The sequence below is a fragment of the Tenrec ecaudatus genome, chromosome 14 (genome assembly GCF_050624435.1).
Source record: "Tenrec ecaudatus isolate mTenEca1 chromosome 14, mTenEca1.hap1, whole genome shotgun sequence".
Classification (NCBI taxonomy): Eukaryota; Metazoa; Chordata; class Mammalia; order Afrosoricida; family Tenrecidae; genus Tenrec; species Tenrec ecaudatus.
Genome location: NC_134543.1, coordinates 44653411 through 44669730, shown reverse-complemented (window position 1 = coordinate 44669730; position 16320 = coordinate 44653411). Strand labels below are relative to the sequence as shown.

The window sequence follows — 16320 nt, the reverse complement described above, 5'->3', positions numbered from 1 at the left end:
TCAGCAAGTGCTTTAAGTCATTCTCATTTTCACCAAGGCTGTGCCATCTGCATATCCCAGGTTGTTAATAAGTCTTCCTCCAATCTTACTATCCTTCCTATAATCCAGCTGCTCTGATGATTTGCTCAGTATACTGACTGGATAAGTATGGTGAGAGCATACAACCCTGGCACATATATTTCCTGATGTTAAACCCTTGTTCTGTTTACACAACTGCTTCTTGATAAATCTACAGGTTTTTTCATGAAGTGTGCTGGAATTCCTATTCTTCTCAAGACTATCCATAGTTTGTTGTGACCCATACAGTCAAATGCATTTTTATAGTCAATGAAACACAAGCATATCTCTGGTATTTTCTGATTTCAGACAAAATCCATTTTAGATCAGCAATGATATCCCTTGTTCCATGTCTTATGCCGAATCTGGTCTGAACCTTTAGCAGCTAGTTCTCTGTTAATTTACTGCTACAACTATTGAAGATCTTCAGCAAAATTTTAATTGCATGTGATATGAATTATTCTGTTCTATAATTTTCAAAATCTGTTAAGTCACCTTTCTTTGCAATGAGTACAAATATGAGTTTCTTTAGTCAGGCAGTCAGGTCGCTGTCTTACTGAGTTCTTGGCATAGACAAGCGAATGCATCCAGTGCTCCATCACCTTACTGAAGCATTGTAATTGGTACTGTCAATTCCTGGAGCCTTGGTTTTGGTTGATGCTTGGATTTCTTCCTCCAGCACTATTGGCTTCTTGTGTGCTACCGCTTTTCATCTCCTTTGGATGTTTCCTGTTTCATTCCTCATTTTGCTCATAGAAGTCTTTCAAAAGTGAAACTCAATGCTAGAATTTTTTTCTTGAGTTGTCAGTTTAATACATGCTGATTGTGCTCTTCCTTTTCGGTTTTCTAACTCTTGATCTTTGCACATTTCATTACAGTTTACTTTGTTACTTTGTCTACTCAAGCACCCTTTACAATTTTCTGTTCAGGTCTTTGATTTAATCATTTCTCATTTAATCATTTGCCTTAGCTACACTATGAGCAAGCTTCAGAGTCTCTTCTGACATCCACACTGATCTTTTCTTTCTTTACTATCTTTTTAATGATCTTTTTTGCTTTCTTCATGAATAATTTTTATGTCATTCCATAACTCACTAGGTCTTCTTGTCACTAGTGCTTAATGCAGCAAATCTGTTCTTGAGATGTTCTCTCAGGCAGGTACTAGTGGACTTGTTTTCATTCTCTTCATCTTCAATCTGAACTGGGATATGCGCAATTGATGCTCTGTTCCAGTCAGCACCTGGCCTGGTTTTAGCTGCCAATACTTTTAGCTTTTCCATCAGCTCTTTCCACAGATGTAGTCCATTTGATTTCTGTGTATTCCATCTGGAGAAGTCCATGTGCATGGTTGCCATTTGTGTTGGAAAAGGGAATTTACTATGAACAAGTTGTTGGTTTTGTAAAATTATATTACTCAATCTTGAACTTCATTTCTATCACCAAGACCATATTTTCCAATGATTATTCCTTCTTTTTTATTTCTAATTTTTGCATTCCAATCACCAATAATTGTCAATGTATCTTGATGGCATGTTTCATCAATTTATTTAGTGGTTGGTACACAAATTTGTATAGTAAGTTACATTGGTTGCGTATTTTTGGAGGCAGATAGATATAATCCTATTATAGACAGCATACTTCAAGATAGATCTTGATATGACTTTTTTGACAATAAATTGAATGCTATTCCTCCTCCTTGATGGTATAATTTCTGGCATAGTAAATCATATTCTTTTCTGATTACAAATTGTCAATACTAGCTCAGTTCAGTAACACCTAGGATACTAATCCTTATGTATTATTCCATTTCATTTTTGATGACTTCCAATATTCCTATTATTTTGTCCATTCCAAATTCAGATCATTAGCAAGCAGCTGTTTCTTCTCACTCTGCATTATGCCCCATCAGCAAATGAAGATTCTGTAAGCTCCACTCCCACAGGCTTTACTTGATTCCTGTTCTCAATTAACTCTACTATAAGAAAGCAGCTCCTGTTCACTTTGGGTGCCCTGCTGGTATTTGAAATACTAGTGACATAGGTTTCAGCATCACAGCAACACACAAACCACCACAGCAGGACAAACTGACAGACAAGTGGTGGACCAGAGTTCATAGTTCTTAAAAATTACTCATGAATTTTTAAAAAATGAAACATTTATTCATTCCTGCTAATGCTTTTCATCTTGAAGTCTATTTTATTTGACATTGATATGTTATATCTAATGATCAAATTTGTCTAATATTAAGGTGCTTCAAAAAGTTGCTGGAAGTGTAAGATAAAAAATAACAATAATAATACATGAAGTTGGAAGGGCGGGGAAGGGAGGGAAAAAGAGAGGAGCTTATACCAGGGGTTCAAGTAGAAAATATTTTGGAAATGATGATGACAACATATGTACAAATATGCTTGATACAACTGATGTATAGAATGTTTTAAGAGCTGTGAAAGCACCCAATAAAATGATTTTTAATGTAATAAAAAGGTAATTACATTTTCTATGAACTTTTTGAAACCCCTTTATATCATCCATTTTTGTTATTTTCAACCTTTTCAAAGTCATTCACTTCTTCTCTTTTAATAAAACACAGTGTTCCAAAGAAATACTTCTGTCCTTTAACAGTTACATTTTTATGACTTATTTCCTTGGATCTATTCTAAGCATATTATTTATCTTTTAATTTATTATGATTTCTACTTGGTTCCTTTTTTCTCCATTCCTACCTTTAAGTGGATTGATTCCCCATTCTCTCTTTTTGTTGTTGTTGTTTTAAACTTTTACACATTCCTTTTATTTTCTGATATTATTTCCCTTAAATTTTTAACACACATGCATAAATTTATGTTTGTTAATACATACACAAACAAGCAATGGATAGCACTAACTAGTAAGTATTCAAATTTTCCCCTACTCCTGTATTAAAAAAACAAAACTTTGATAAATGTGTACTTTCTTCAATTATATTCTCATCCTCCTTGCAAGCATCTCACCTGGACATATTACACTTCAAGTGTACTGTACAACATACACTTAAACTTAATATTCTACTAATTATTGTGGTCACCAATAACCTGTGTCTGTGTGTGTGCTTACTGACCATGAATGAAAAAACAATTATATTTTCCATCAAGGATTGCCCTCAGGACTATTTTCAGAAAGAATAGTGATGTGCCATCTCAGGGGATAACATTCTGAATGGTATACTCTTTGCTCTTCATGGGCAGCAAGAACCACCCAGGGCGCCACCTGTCTCTCTCACAAATTCAACCTCTTATATTTACTGCTTCCACCTGGAGATAATCACGGAATGATGCTGGGCCAAAGCAGGATTTCAAACAGGCTCATTCCAGTTCCAACCCCCTATTGAGAATCCATATTTCTTTTTTTTTTGAGAATCCATATTTCTACCCAAGATATACTGACTGATACAATTGCCATATTTAACTTAACATTTTAAGACCGTTTCTGGAAGATCCTTATAGATCCACAGGTGATTCTTAGCTATAGATCAAAAAACCTAAGGATCTTGTTAAACTGTAGATTTAGATTCAGTATGTCTAAGGCAGAAATACAAATTCACAGCAGAAATATAAACCAGTTCCAAGCGCTGGGCCAAAGGCAGAATGACTATGAGATGAGCACGTATTAACTCAAATAGGAAACATTTAAATAATTCACCCTATACCCTACTAATTACCCCAGTAATTTCTATTTTCTGCAATAGCAAATACTATGTAGCCTTCTCCTATGCACATTTTGGGCAATAATTTCCCTTTCTAACTCAGTCCTGTTTCCCACATCCGAGATGTCTAAGTTTTGGGGTTGATGGTCACATAGCTTAGTATTTTAAAACATATTTTCCATAATTTTAGGGTAAAAGAAAAGACTACACTATTTGCTGAAATTGCCAGAATGAAAACCCTTTAAATTTATTTAGATTCTGTAATTCTACTAATGGTTAATTTAATATAATACCAAAACAACCAACTTGTGTTACAAGTACAACACATTTATTATTTCACTTTGAAACCCAGTACAATGCTTATGAATATTTTATCTATACTATTAAGAGAGAAATACATACCAGTGCATCATTTTCCTTTTCTCTGAAGTCAGTATTGGCAAGTTTCACAGAAATTTCTTCTTTTTTATCTGGATGAACAAATAGTATTACTTCAAACCAATCCCACAGATAAATATTTAACTTAACTTCTTAATTTAAAAGATCAAGTATATATTTTGTTTAAATTTTAAAATATAATTATAAAATAAGGCCAATTAGGTAATATATAATTATTAGTAACTCTTCATGTGAACCCTGAACATGAAAAGAAAACCAGTTGACAAAACTACAACTTTATTACAGAAAACCTATAATACACTGGGGTTCAAACTGTTTCTGCCAAGTTCAGTCATGGCTAACAAAGCAAAACCTAAATGAAATGCCCTGCTATAAACTTAACCTCCCTCCTAGATAACAAAGGCAGCATCTGCATTGCACAGCAACCAAATCTCTTGACTGGCAAAGTCTCAAACAGTAGTATCCGGTATTTCAAAGATGATGCTAACCAAGGTGCTTCGAACGTGTACCACTCTCTACTCCGCTGGTGGCAGTCACCAGTATCAGGATCCGGAATGGGCTGACTACACCTCTTTTGAATCTTCCATTCCAGGACTTTGATTTGGAATTTTTTCCCATGTCAGTTATTGTTCCAGTATACCCACATTTTACAAATTTAAAGTCCTCTCCAATTTTGCTGCATAGACCATGACTGAACTGGTTCAAACTAATTTAAAACCATCAACAACTGCAGACCAAAAGGATGAGCCTAATTAATAGAGTGAATCTAATCTGTAGACTCATTAAATTTAAATATCTGTTAAGTCACATACATCATTAACACAACTACCTACTTCAATAACAAATTCTAATAAAACTCCTTAAATAAAAAGTAAATAATTCTTCATCTTCCTGTGGCATTTGTGCAATTGACCACATCTTTATATAAGTGTATGTATGTGTGATTGCCCTATCAAAGAAAAAAAAGGTATAGGATGGCCTAACTTGCTTTTCTCTCTCAAAAAGAATAAAAGTGGTACTTTCCTGAGTCTATAAGCCTCCAAAATTGATTTTTATTTAATGTAGCAAATGGTAAGTAAAATTGCTTTGCTTTTCTACAGAGGTTCCAAAAAATTCATGGAAAAGTGAAAATAAAATATAATGAAGTTTCTCCATGAACTTTTTAATGCTACCTCATAATGGGAAAGTTAGTTTCTAATAATAAATAGGTATTGTACCTGTAACTCTTAGTTCAGAAGAATGCGTCATTATTGGTCTGACTAGTTTCTGAGATTCATAAGAAATAAATAATTGCTTGTTTTGATGGGTTTTATCCAACACAATTATATGTTCATCCTTTTCAAACACTCTGAAAAATGAATTTTAAAGAATTTTTAAAACATCAAAAACACTTTAAACCAAAATTTTATTCACTAAAAAGCATGCTTTAGATTTCAGAGTACTACAAACTTAAAAATTTATTCACAAACAAATCAACTAGCCTTACTGAAATAATCAAAGCATGAGTCTTTTAAGATTTTTACTGAAGCATTATTTTACTGAGTTTTTATTAAATTCAAGTAGAATAAAAACTATAAAATATAGAGTAAGAAAAAAATTGTTTCCCTCAATATGCAAACTGTTTGTTTTAAAGATTGTCGATAAAGTAAAATTCTAGACATTGACCTATTTTCCATTCAATTTCATTTAAAAATTTAAAACATATTACCAGAGATATGAAACATGGGAATAAGATAACAAAGAAAATTAATGGGCCAGGTATTAACTTGAGAAAGGAGTATGTTGAAAACTCTGAGTAATGGCAATGGAGGCTGAAGGAACTAACATAAGAACAGGCAAGGGTATAACCTATTAGGATAAAAGGCAAGGACACATATGAAGTCACAGATTCAGGAGCAACCTGTAGTTCATCTGTACTCTCTATGGCAAAGGAAAATTGGTCAAAATGGTAACAGGATGATATAAAGGTTAAGATACTGCAACTTCCACCAACGGAGTCTTTTACTCTGATGACTGACACATCATGAAAAACTGGATGGAATGTACAACTGACAGGTTATTGGAAAACAGATATGCTACTGTTTCCCTATTTCTCTCCCCATACTACCCTTGACTTTAAACAACAGTTTTAAGTATTGGGTCACAGTATTTGAAGGTATAAGTTAAAATTATTCATAAGAAACTAGAAAATACCCTGCACAAACATATTCTTATATACTATGTATATCCTAATGGGTTAGGATAGAATAAGAATCAAGCTTTTAGGTTTAGAGTGTTTGCTCATATAAAATTCCATGTTAATTTTACTCAGACCTTTCTTTCAAATCCTTTCTCTTTTCTGTAATAGTATTCTCTTCTTCCACAGTTTCTGTAAGTTTCTTAGCTTCATAAAGTCTTATAATCTGCTAAAGAGAAAAATGACCCAAAACCCCCAAAATAATTATCTGCAAAGTATTAAGAAACATGTTTTATCTAGTTGATAAAATTATTCTCTCCCTATATCAGAAGATTCATATTTTATAGCATTTTCCACCTTTTATTTAAAATTGCTAAAGCAGTCAAAATTAACAATAAATCACAGCCTTTTACTTTTCTTTACATTTCTCATAGCACACTTACATTTCAATGGACTTCTATCTTCTCTTTAAAAGAGGAAAATGTAGACTTTTGATTTCTTACATAAGCACTCAGTTACCCTATTTTTAAATAGCATCTTCTTCTTACTTATATCAGAATATTACTATTATTTTGCATCATACTTATGAATATTAAATATATAATCTTTTTTAATGTTCTCAAATTTTTAGAAATTACTGTATATACTCAAGTATAAGCCGATCCAAATATTAACCGAAGCACCTGATTTTACCACAAAAACTACATTAAAAATGTGCTGCAAAACTCGGCTTATACGCAAGTATATATGGTATATTACTTTCTTACAGTTGGAAAAGGGCTTTTATGGTTCTCCTATCAGTGTGAATGAAAGCCCATAAAATTTGATGAATGATACTAATGATATAGTTAAGAAAATATCATGCAACCATACTTAAAGCTAAACTAGTTCTAGTGTAGTTCTATAAAAGTTATGTAGTCATATGTTTATGAAAAAGTTCTTTAAACAATTTGGCCTTTGCTCCCTTTTTGAGAAGGCTTTTATAGCTTTCCTTTTTAATGACTTCTGAGTGCCTATAATTAAGCTACATCTTTTCCTCACCTTCTTTCATCAATTCCCAATGAAAATTTAACTATTCCCCAAAATTCAAAGTTTTAATATATTTAGTGGCTATAACACATTTTGACTTCAAAGACACTGAGTCAAATAAAACTAGTATAAATATATTATAACTTCTCTTAGAAATATACTCAGTATTTAAAAATATTTTCCAGGATTAATTTTTACCAGTAATTTATAATTAAATTTATTATTTTTACTCAAGAATATTGGACCTGTATTTTAAAATCTGTCTGTGTGTGTGTGTGTGGGGGGGAAATTAAATTGTTTACAGGCATACAACTTTTTTACAGTAATTTTAATAACTAGCTGTGAAATCCTAACCTTAGTGCAATTTTTCCATCACTTTAATTTCCCTTTTCCCATTCTCTCCTGTACCTGGCAATCACTAATAAACTCTGGTCTCTATACATTCATCTGTTTTGGTCTTTTAGTATGTCAGATCATGTATCTGTTCTTTTGTGATTGACTTATTTTGCTCAGCATGTCTTCAAGTTCCATTCCTAATGTAGCAGGTATCAAGACTTCCTTGTTCCTGCTTGCTGAGTAGCACTCCGCTGTATCTATGTCTAGCTTTTGTTTATCCATTCATCTGTTGATAGGCATTTAGGTTGTTTCTACTTTTGGCTACTGTGAAAAATACTTCAGTAAACACACAAGTTTTTCTTTCAATCTCTGCGTTCTAGTCTTTGGATTTAGGAAATTCTTAATCTCTGATCTAAAGGAGAAAAATGAGGGTGTCTGCTCCCATGTATGTAGATTTACATTCAGCCTAGGAATCCTATGGAGCATTTCTTCTCCATGAAATTCACCACGAGTCAGATTCAACTAGTTGTCAGTAGGTACATGAAGGTAGTTGTATTTTTTCAGTTTTTGAGGAATCTCCATCCTGTTTTCCACAACAGTTGTACCATTTTGCATTCCCACTAGCTATGTGATAAGGACTCCAATTTCCCCCACACTTTTAGTGTTTTCTTCTGAGTGGGAATTAAATGGTATTTGTTTACATTTTCCCTTACATCTGACAGTTAAAACTAGGTATCTTTACATGTATATGGTAAATGCATATTCAAGTCCTTTGCCCATTTATGATTGGGTTATTTGAAGAAGCTGTTGGAATTTTTATCAGGATTGTGTTGAATCTATAGGCTTCTCTAGATAGTATTGATATCTTAATGCTAAGCCTTCCAATCCATAAAAATGAAACATATTTCACTTAAATAGTCTTTAATCTCTTTCAGTAGTTTTTCTGTGTAAGTCCTTTACATCCTTAGATTTTTTTCCTTGGTATTTTCATTCTCTCAGATGGTATTATAATAAATAGAATTGTTTCCCTAATTTCCCTCTCAGATTTCTCACCAGTAGTATATAGAAATTCAACTGATTTGTTTGTTGACCTAGTAGTCTAAAATTTTGCTAAACTCTTCTATACTACCAAGAGACATTTTCGTGTGGACTCTTTGGAAGGGGGGAAATTAGTCTTTGAATTGAATTGCTTACGTAGTTATCAGGTGTACTTAACTACAGATTTTAGTTTTAAATGCAAAATTTTCATTTTACATACACAATTAATGTTTATGTACCAAATATAAATTCAAATTGAACTTAAAACAAAAATGTCACACAGGTTTTTATGAACATTCAACTCTAAGAGAATCATCGCTTTAATATTGTTTTAACCATGTTTCTAAATTCAATATGATCCTTTTAAATTAATTTCAATATTTAAAATGTTATCTTAAACCCTTTTCTATGTTTAAGCTCTCTTGAAAATAGTTATAAGGTTACTCTTACCCATTACACTTACACATACATTAGAAACATAATAAAATGTATACCTGGTTTAAGTAATTAACTTCTATTTCCATTTCATCTACTTCTGTTTTCATTCCGGATGAACTTTTGGTAAAATTACTAACAAGTTTAATAAGTTCTTGCGTTTTCTTTCTCGTATTAACCCTTTTATGTTAAGGAACTATGTCATGAAAGTAGGTATCATATTTATAATATATGTATATTATTTCAAAAATAATATTACACAAAATAATTTATGTGCATGTTCTATATTAGTAATAGCAATATTAATAATCACTAGAAGCAGAGGCAAGATTAATATAAATATTGGATAGGCTGATAATTTATTATTTATCAATGTTACATATTGAGCTTAAAATTAACGTTTAATAAAAAATATTTGTTAGGACTTTTTTTCCAGTTAAATATTTCCACGGGATATTTTGTTACCCAAGACAATGCTATTTATGGTGACTGATGATATGTAACTAATTTGTATTTTAACTTAACTCCTTATATTTTCATTACTTATTAGTTCAAAACTAATGTTAAAAGTCACCCAATTTCCCCTTTCTTGCTCTATAAAGTTTATAAGCACATTCTGTGAAACTAAGAAGATAGCTAAATCTTCCATTTGGATTTCTGCTTGACCCAGACTTATGTCAAATTTCAAGGATAAAATTTCTTAGTTATTTAATAGATATAATGCATAGCTTTAGTTAATATAATTTCTTAAATTACAACCTATTTAGCAGAATTAAGAAAAGATAGGCAGTGATCAAAAACTTCAAAGAAAATTTGTCAAACATTTTCTAAATGCCTTAAAATATTATGTATATACTAGAAAATAAAACTTCAAATGAATATGCTTTCATAATACGATTTTTATGAAAATTCTTAAGTTTTATATATGTACATATATATATTTGTTTGGAGGATACATATATAATTTTTAATCTATCCTATCTCCAGTCATTTCTTCCTGTTTATCATATAACCTTACATTTCATCCCATGTCATCCCCTCTCACATCCCACTCCCTAAACCCCACCCCTGTGGTACTACCAACCTTTGCCCAGCCCCACCAAGAAGTTAAGCACAGGTAGGTAGCAAATGGACATCTCATAAAAGAATTGAGTAAGGTCAACATAGGGATGAACAAGCAGTACAAGAATTAGAAGAATGACATAGGATGAAACTGACAGGCAACATGGACAAAATACAGGAATAAAGGTTATGGACAAAACCATAGATTTATAATTGTGTAAGGAAGCATATGAAGACTGGTAGAACTTGGAAAAAGATTAAGGTTCCAAATTTTTTGTAAGAGAGGATTTATGTAGCAAAATAAGCAAGACATAAACCAATTATGAGTTACTTAAGTATCTATTATAGTGCAACTGTATTAGATTATTTCTTTGTATCCTACTAAATAAACTGAACTCCTTGGAAGAAAGCTTTGTATCTTCTTTGTAATTCCCTAGCACAAGGTAGGTTCTACGGGTTAATTAAAAATTGTAACTCATCTCCTTACCAGCTTCCTATCTAGTAAGTAATAATTAATTTATTTAATTGAAACTCATTCTTTGATTAGGACAGAGCATGATGATATTTCCATTAAGACATCATTAAAAGACTGGTATATGTACCATTTTATCTTCATCAGATTGTTTGCACTGATGGACATGTATGACAACAAGTCCCAATGGCCTTGAAAGTAAACTCAAATTTAAATTAAACAGATCCATGTGACTCTCATAAGGGAAAGCTAAAATATAAATAGAGAAACAATACTTATCTAATAAAAATTATTAAGTAGAAATACAATTATGGATACATGTGTAATGTCCATTTAGCAAGTGATGGAAAGGGAGCAGGAACTGAAAAACAAAACCATATTTTGATGGATTTACATACTATATTGTTTTCATTACAAATATACCATCATTAAAACAATATGTTTTAAAACATTAGTACCTAAAAATTCCATAAAAATAGTTTCATTATGTTCTAGTTGTTCAGAGCATGCCAATACCCTGCTTTTAATTTCATCATGTTCTTTTTTCTTCTTATAATATTCATGTGAGAAGGGTGTTTCCAAATATTTTCGTTGATACTGTTTCAAGACATCTTTATACTGGCATATATAGCCCTGATACATTTTCCTGTTGAAATGAAAAGAAATAACTATATATAAGCAAATTTACATGTAAAATCAATGTAAATTTTCAAGTGTTAAAGTCAACTAAAGTAAACATAAGCCCAGAGAGAAGATAAAACCCATTTCTACACAGTTGAGTCAGAACTACAGCAGTCGAGTAGAACTGCTTCATTTGATTTCTACATTAATTTTTTCATTTGATTAATCTACAGCAGTCGAGTAGAACGGCTTCGTTTGATTTCTGAGACTTTCAATCCTTAGGGAGAAGACAGTCACGTCTTTCCCTCACAGCAAAGCACTTAACCCATTTTGCCACCAGAGCTCCTTAAGCACAAAAAGCAAATAAAATATCTACTAACGCTGTTTTCCCCAATACTATTTGCAATTCAAACTTTCTATAACTCTACTATATTTCTTTTTCTCCACTAAGATATTCAATATTCATCCTTAATCCTCTTGAAGACAACTTCCACTCAAGATTCTAATGAAACTCCCTTTTGTCAAAATTATCAGTGATCTAATTTGTCCACTTCATATTATCTTGTTAGTATTTATCCTAGTAGGCCCTACAGAATCTTGTTCTTTTGATAATTTATTTTTCCTTAAGCCTCTATCCTTCTTGGGTTTGAAGCCTCTGTTCTACCCGCTTCAGATATTGCGATGACTATGACTTTTTAATCTCCTTTAAGTGGTTATGTGTTGGAATGCAATTTGTGTGGTCTGCAATTTGAAACCACCAGCAGCTCCACAAGGAGAAAGACTGGACTTTATACTTCCATAAACAGTTACCATCTCAGAAACCCAGAGGTCACTATGAGTGAGAGGGAGGAAATTATCACATGAATTAATATTTTATGTTGTATCACTCTATAGTTATCATTCATGTATACCCCAAAACTATTTTATGAAGAAACAACATTGTTAGAAGGAGCTCTTCCAGTTCATCTCACCTTTGCAGGCACAAGTCTTGAGTAGGACAGTTAATTCTATATCACATAAGTCCCTCTCTCCTAACCTGTGCTTGATTTGTAACAGAGGTCAACAAATTATAGTCCACAGACCAAATAAGCCTGCCTCCTCTTTCTGTACAGCCCACAAACTTTTACATTATTTTTTAAATGGTTGGTGTGTGGGAGAGGAAACCAAATAAAGACTATTTCAGGATACATTAAAATTACACAAAACTAAGATTGCAGTGTCCATAAAGTTTTATTGGAACACAGTTCACTGATTTCCATATTATTAAAAGCGCGTTGGTGAATAAGTATAGAAACGTAGAAGAAACTAGCGGGTGCCTTTACTTCTTTCATTGTCTATGACAATAAAAAATGGACTTTCTTTTATGAATGCTTGATATTGAGTCAATTCAATCAACCTATGTGGTTGTGGTTTAGGAAAAAATAGAAAGCTGTTTTCACTTTAATATTTCTGGCTAGCTCAGAGAAATCAGTCACAACAAACACTATCAGAGAGTTGCCCATTTGGACTGGATTGTTTCCTTCTTTCCTTTCTTTCTTTAAAACATTTTATTGTGTTTTAGTGAAAGTTTACACAGCAGATTAGTTTTCCATTCCATAATTCATAAATATATTGTTCTGTGGTATTGGTTGTAATCGCTACAATATATCAGCATTCTCCCCATTTCCACCCTCGGTTCCAGATACCAGTCTTCCAATTTTCCTGTCTCTCCTTCCTTCTTGCTTTTGGGCAAATATTACTCGTTCAATCCCTTATAAATCAAACTCACTGTTATTAAGTGGATGCCTTCCCAGTAGAACAGAATAGAACTGCCTCTGTGAGTTTGCAAAAACTGTAGCTCTTTACAAGAGTATAAGGTCCCATCTTTCTCCCCGACAGCAGCTGGTAGTTTCAACTACTGACCCTGCAGCCAGCAGCTCAGTACATAGCCACTACACCACGAGGCACTTTTAGTCTCATATAGCTGGGTTAAAAAAAAACCCTTTCTTCATAGGTTTTATTGCTTATTTTATAAGGTGGTCTATTATTTACTAGGTCAAGAGTTAGCCTCTGGGGGTGACTTCAGTTCCACATTAGAAGACTGACTTAGGGTAAACAGTCTTGGGGGTTCATCCTGGATTGATTTTAGTGCCGAACAGAATCATTTTTAAGAATTAACATTTTATAGACCACACAATTTAGAAAATGTTGACACACTATGATAAATAATGTCACCAAATAATTTATACATAAAAATTACGAGATCTTAACTTGCTGTGTAAATTGTAGCAAATACTTAATTCTAAACCCCAGCATTAACTCTAGATGTAACCATAGCCATGAATCATAATCCTAACACTCAAAAAATGGTTTATAGACATGGTCTGCATTGAGAGATGTCAGAAGAAGCAGTTTCATATTTGTGTATGTGTAGTGGTTATTCTGAGGAGGCCATTCAATATATTTACCACAATATTGCATAATTTTCCCCTCATTAAGACCCATGGGAGAAATTTCTCTCAAGCCATAAGGGGGAAAAACTCTACTTATCCTAAGCCAGGTGAGCTGATTTTAAAGAAATACTCTGAATTCCGAACTGATCACATCCTCTTAATACTTTGACTATTAGGAATTTCAAAGCCTAATTTGTATCTATATTCAACAAATGTGCACAATCATATAACATAAAATTATGGTTCTTACTTGACCAAAGGATTCATCTAGTGTCCTTACTTTCCTGAAGTTCTGACTTTTTTGGGGGGGGTTGTTAATATTATAATATTTTATGTACCTATAGACACATCATCTTAAATCTTTTTTGGAATAAAGCAGGGTCAATAAATAGTCAAGTAACAGCCTCCTTCACTGATTCTACCCTCTGACTACCAGTTAGATGACCAAGCTTCACCTTGTGCTCTATATATTTCTCTGGGAAATCCCATCAATTTCTATGATTTAAAAATACAAAGTAATTGAAATTTTTAATCTTTATCTGAACGAATACTGCATTCTAGATTTATGTGTACATAATTAAGATAAAAATAGATACAATTTTTGTTCAATTGTGTTAAAAAATTTAAATTTAAAAAATAAATAAGATAAAATATTATAGTGTTCAAATTTCCTTATTTTACTTTTTCATTATCTTCATTAACTATATTTAGTCTCCAAGAGCAAGACCATGTGATTATACACATAATAAAATAATCCCACATAATTTAGTCCTTCTCCATTACATATAACCACCTCATTAAATCAGTGAAGTCCCATAAACCAAAATGTGATGTAAAAAACCTTTAGACACTTATCTCGCAATTAATGGGAAGAAACACAGGGAGTTGGAGGAAGGGGAGACCACACCCAAGGAGGTACATGTGAGTGCAACATGAAGAAGGGGAAATGGGGAAGGAGGGGAGAGAATCGGGGTGGGGAGAAACTGAGATGATGACATGGGTGGAACAGGGCACTAATCCACCCAGGGGGAGAGTATCCGTTGTGTCCCCACAGAACTGGAATGTACATATAGACCCCACCATGACACGCCAAACCAGGAGAGCAAAGTAACAAGTGGAGGAATCCATAAAAAGACTGGACTATGTGCCCGACCCCAACTGGAATCGGCCTGACCCCCATCATGGAAGGGAGTGCCACAGAAAATGAAAACAGACCATCTGGTGAGGGAAAGGAACCCACCTACCAAACCCAGAAGGAAGCTGAAGCAAATGAAGGGGGAGGAAGGGAGTGGCGCACACCATGGCCCACCGAGCTCAGAGAGCAATAGTCCTGCTCAGAGCAGCCAATGCACAGAGAAGACCATATGGACAACCCCACTGTGAGATGGGACATCCTGCACTGTCCCATGGCCCTGCATAGGACAGCACTGGAGACACAGTGCGGGATGTGTGACCGAGCTGACCCCACCACACTGAGGCAAAACACTAAATGCGTGCAATAGAGGGACAGGGGGAACCAAGCAAGAAAGTCCCGAGGGAGTATCAAAAATAGATTTTGGGGCCAGGACGTAGCACCCGATCAGACTCATCCAGAAAACACTCCTAAAGGTCAACAAACAGACCTTGAATTATTAACAGGCTTTTCTTTAGATTTTGTATGTCAGTGGCTTTTTTGTTTGTTAGTTTGTTGTTGTTGCTACTGTCGTCCACCTTGTTTTTATATGTCACTGTGTTTGGTGCTGTCCAGGCCACCTGCAATTTTATGTGCTTATTCTTATCTCTGCAGGTCTATCTAGATAAGATAGGCTGGATAAACAATGTGAAGAAGAAAAAAATGGGACTGAAGGTTCAGAGGGGACGTGGAAGGTGAGGGAAGGGAAGAGGTGTTAACCAACCCAGAGACAAGGGAACCAGTGATTCAAAGCCAGTGGCAAGGAGGGGGTGGAAGGACTGGTAGGGAGTGATCAAGGGCTATGTAACCAAGAGGAATTACTGAAACCCAAATGAAGGCTGAGCATGGTAGTGGGACAAGAGGAAAGCAAAAAGAAATAGAAGAAAGAAGTAGGAGGCAAAGGGCACACATAGAGGCCTAAATACAGGCATGTACCTATATAAATATATTTATGAGTATGGGGGAAATAGATCTATGAGAATATATTTATAGGTTTAGTAGCAGATGGACATTGGGCTTCCACTCTTATACTCCCTCAAAACAAGAACACTTTGCTCAACTAAACGGTCATTCCATGATGCTCACCTTCCCAACATGATCGCTGAAGACAAACGTGTGCATAAGCTAAATGTGGTGAAACTGATGATGTCCAGCTATCAAAAGATATAGCATCTCTTTTGATAGCCGGGCACCATCAGCTTTCTTCACCACATTTACTTGTTCACCCACTTTGGCTCCAGCCGTTGTGTCGGGAGAGTGAGCATCATAGAGTTCCAATTTAATAAAAGAAGGTATTCATGCATTGAGGGAGTGTTTGAGTAGAGGCCCAAGGTCCTTCCGCCACCTTAATACTTGATCTATAAATATACACACATAGATCTATTTCCCCATCCTCCTATATATATTTGC

General features: G+C 33.9%; 1 protein-coding gene across 1 annotated transcript in view; it reads right to left on the bottom strand.

The window, feature by feature from the left end:
* Positions 1 to 16320, bottom strand: part of C14H14orf39 (chromosome 14 C14orf39 homolog) — a 59883-nt gene that overhangs the window by 35445 nt on the left and 8118 nt on the right. The window contains exons 5-10 of the mRNA XM_075530532.1: positions 11145 to 11332; positions 11005 to 11047; positions 9212 to 9332; positions 6452 to 6543; positions 5356 to 5486; positions 4142 to 4209 (exon numbers count right to left, since the gene is read on the bottom strand). Of these exons, the coding sequence (XP_075386647.1) occupies positions 4142 to 4209; positions 5356 to 5486; positions 6452 to 6543; positions 9212 to 9332; positions 11005 to 11047; positions 11145 to 11332 (643 nt within the window). The remainder of the gene's footprint in view (positions 1 to 4141; positions 4210 to 5355; positions 5487 to 6451; positions 6544 to 9211; positions 9333 to 11004; positions 11048 to 11144; positions 11333 to 16320) is intronic.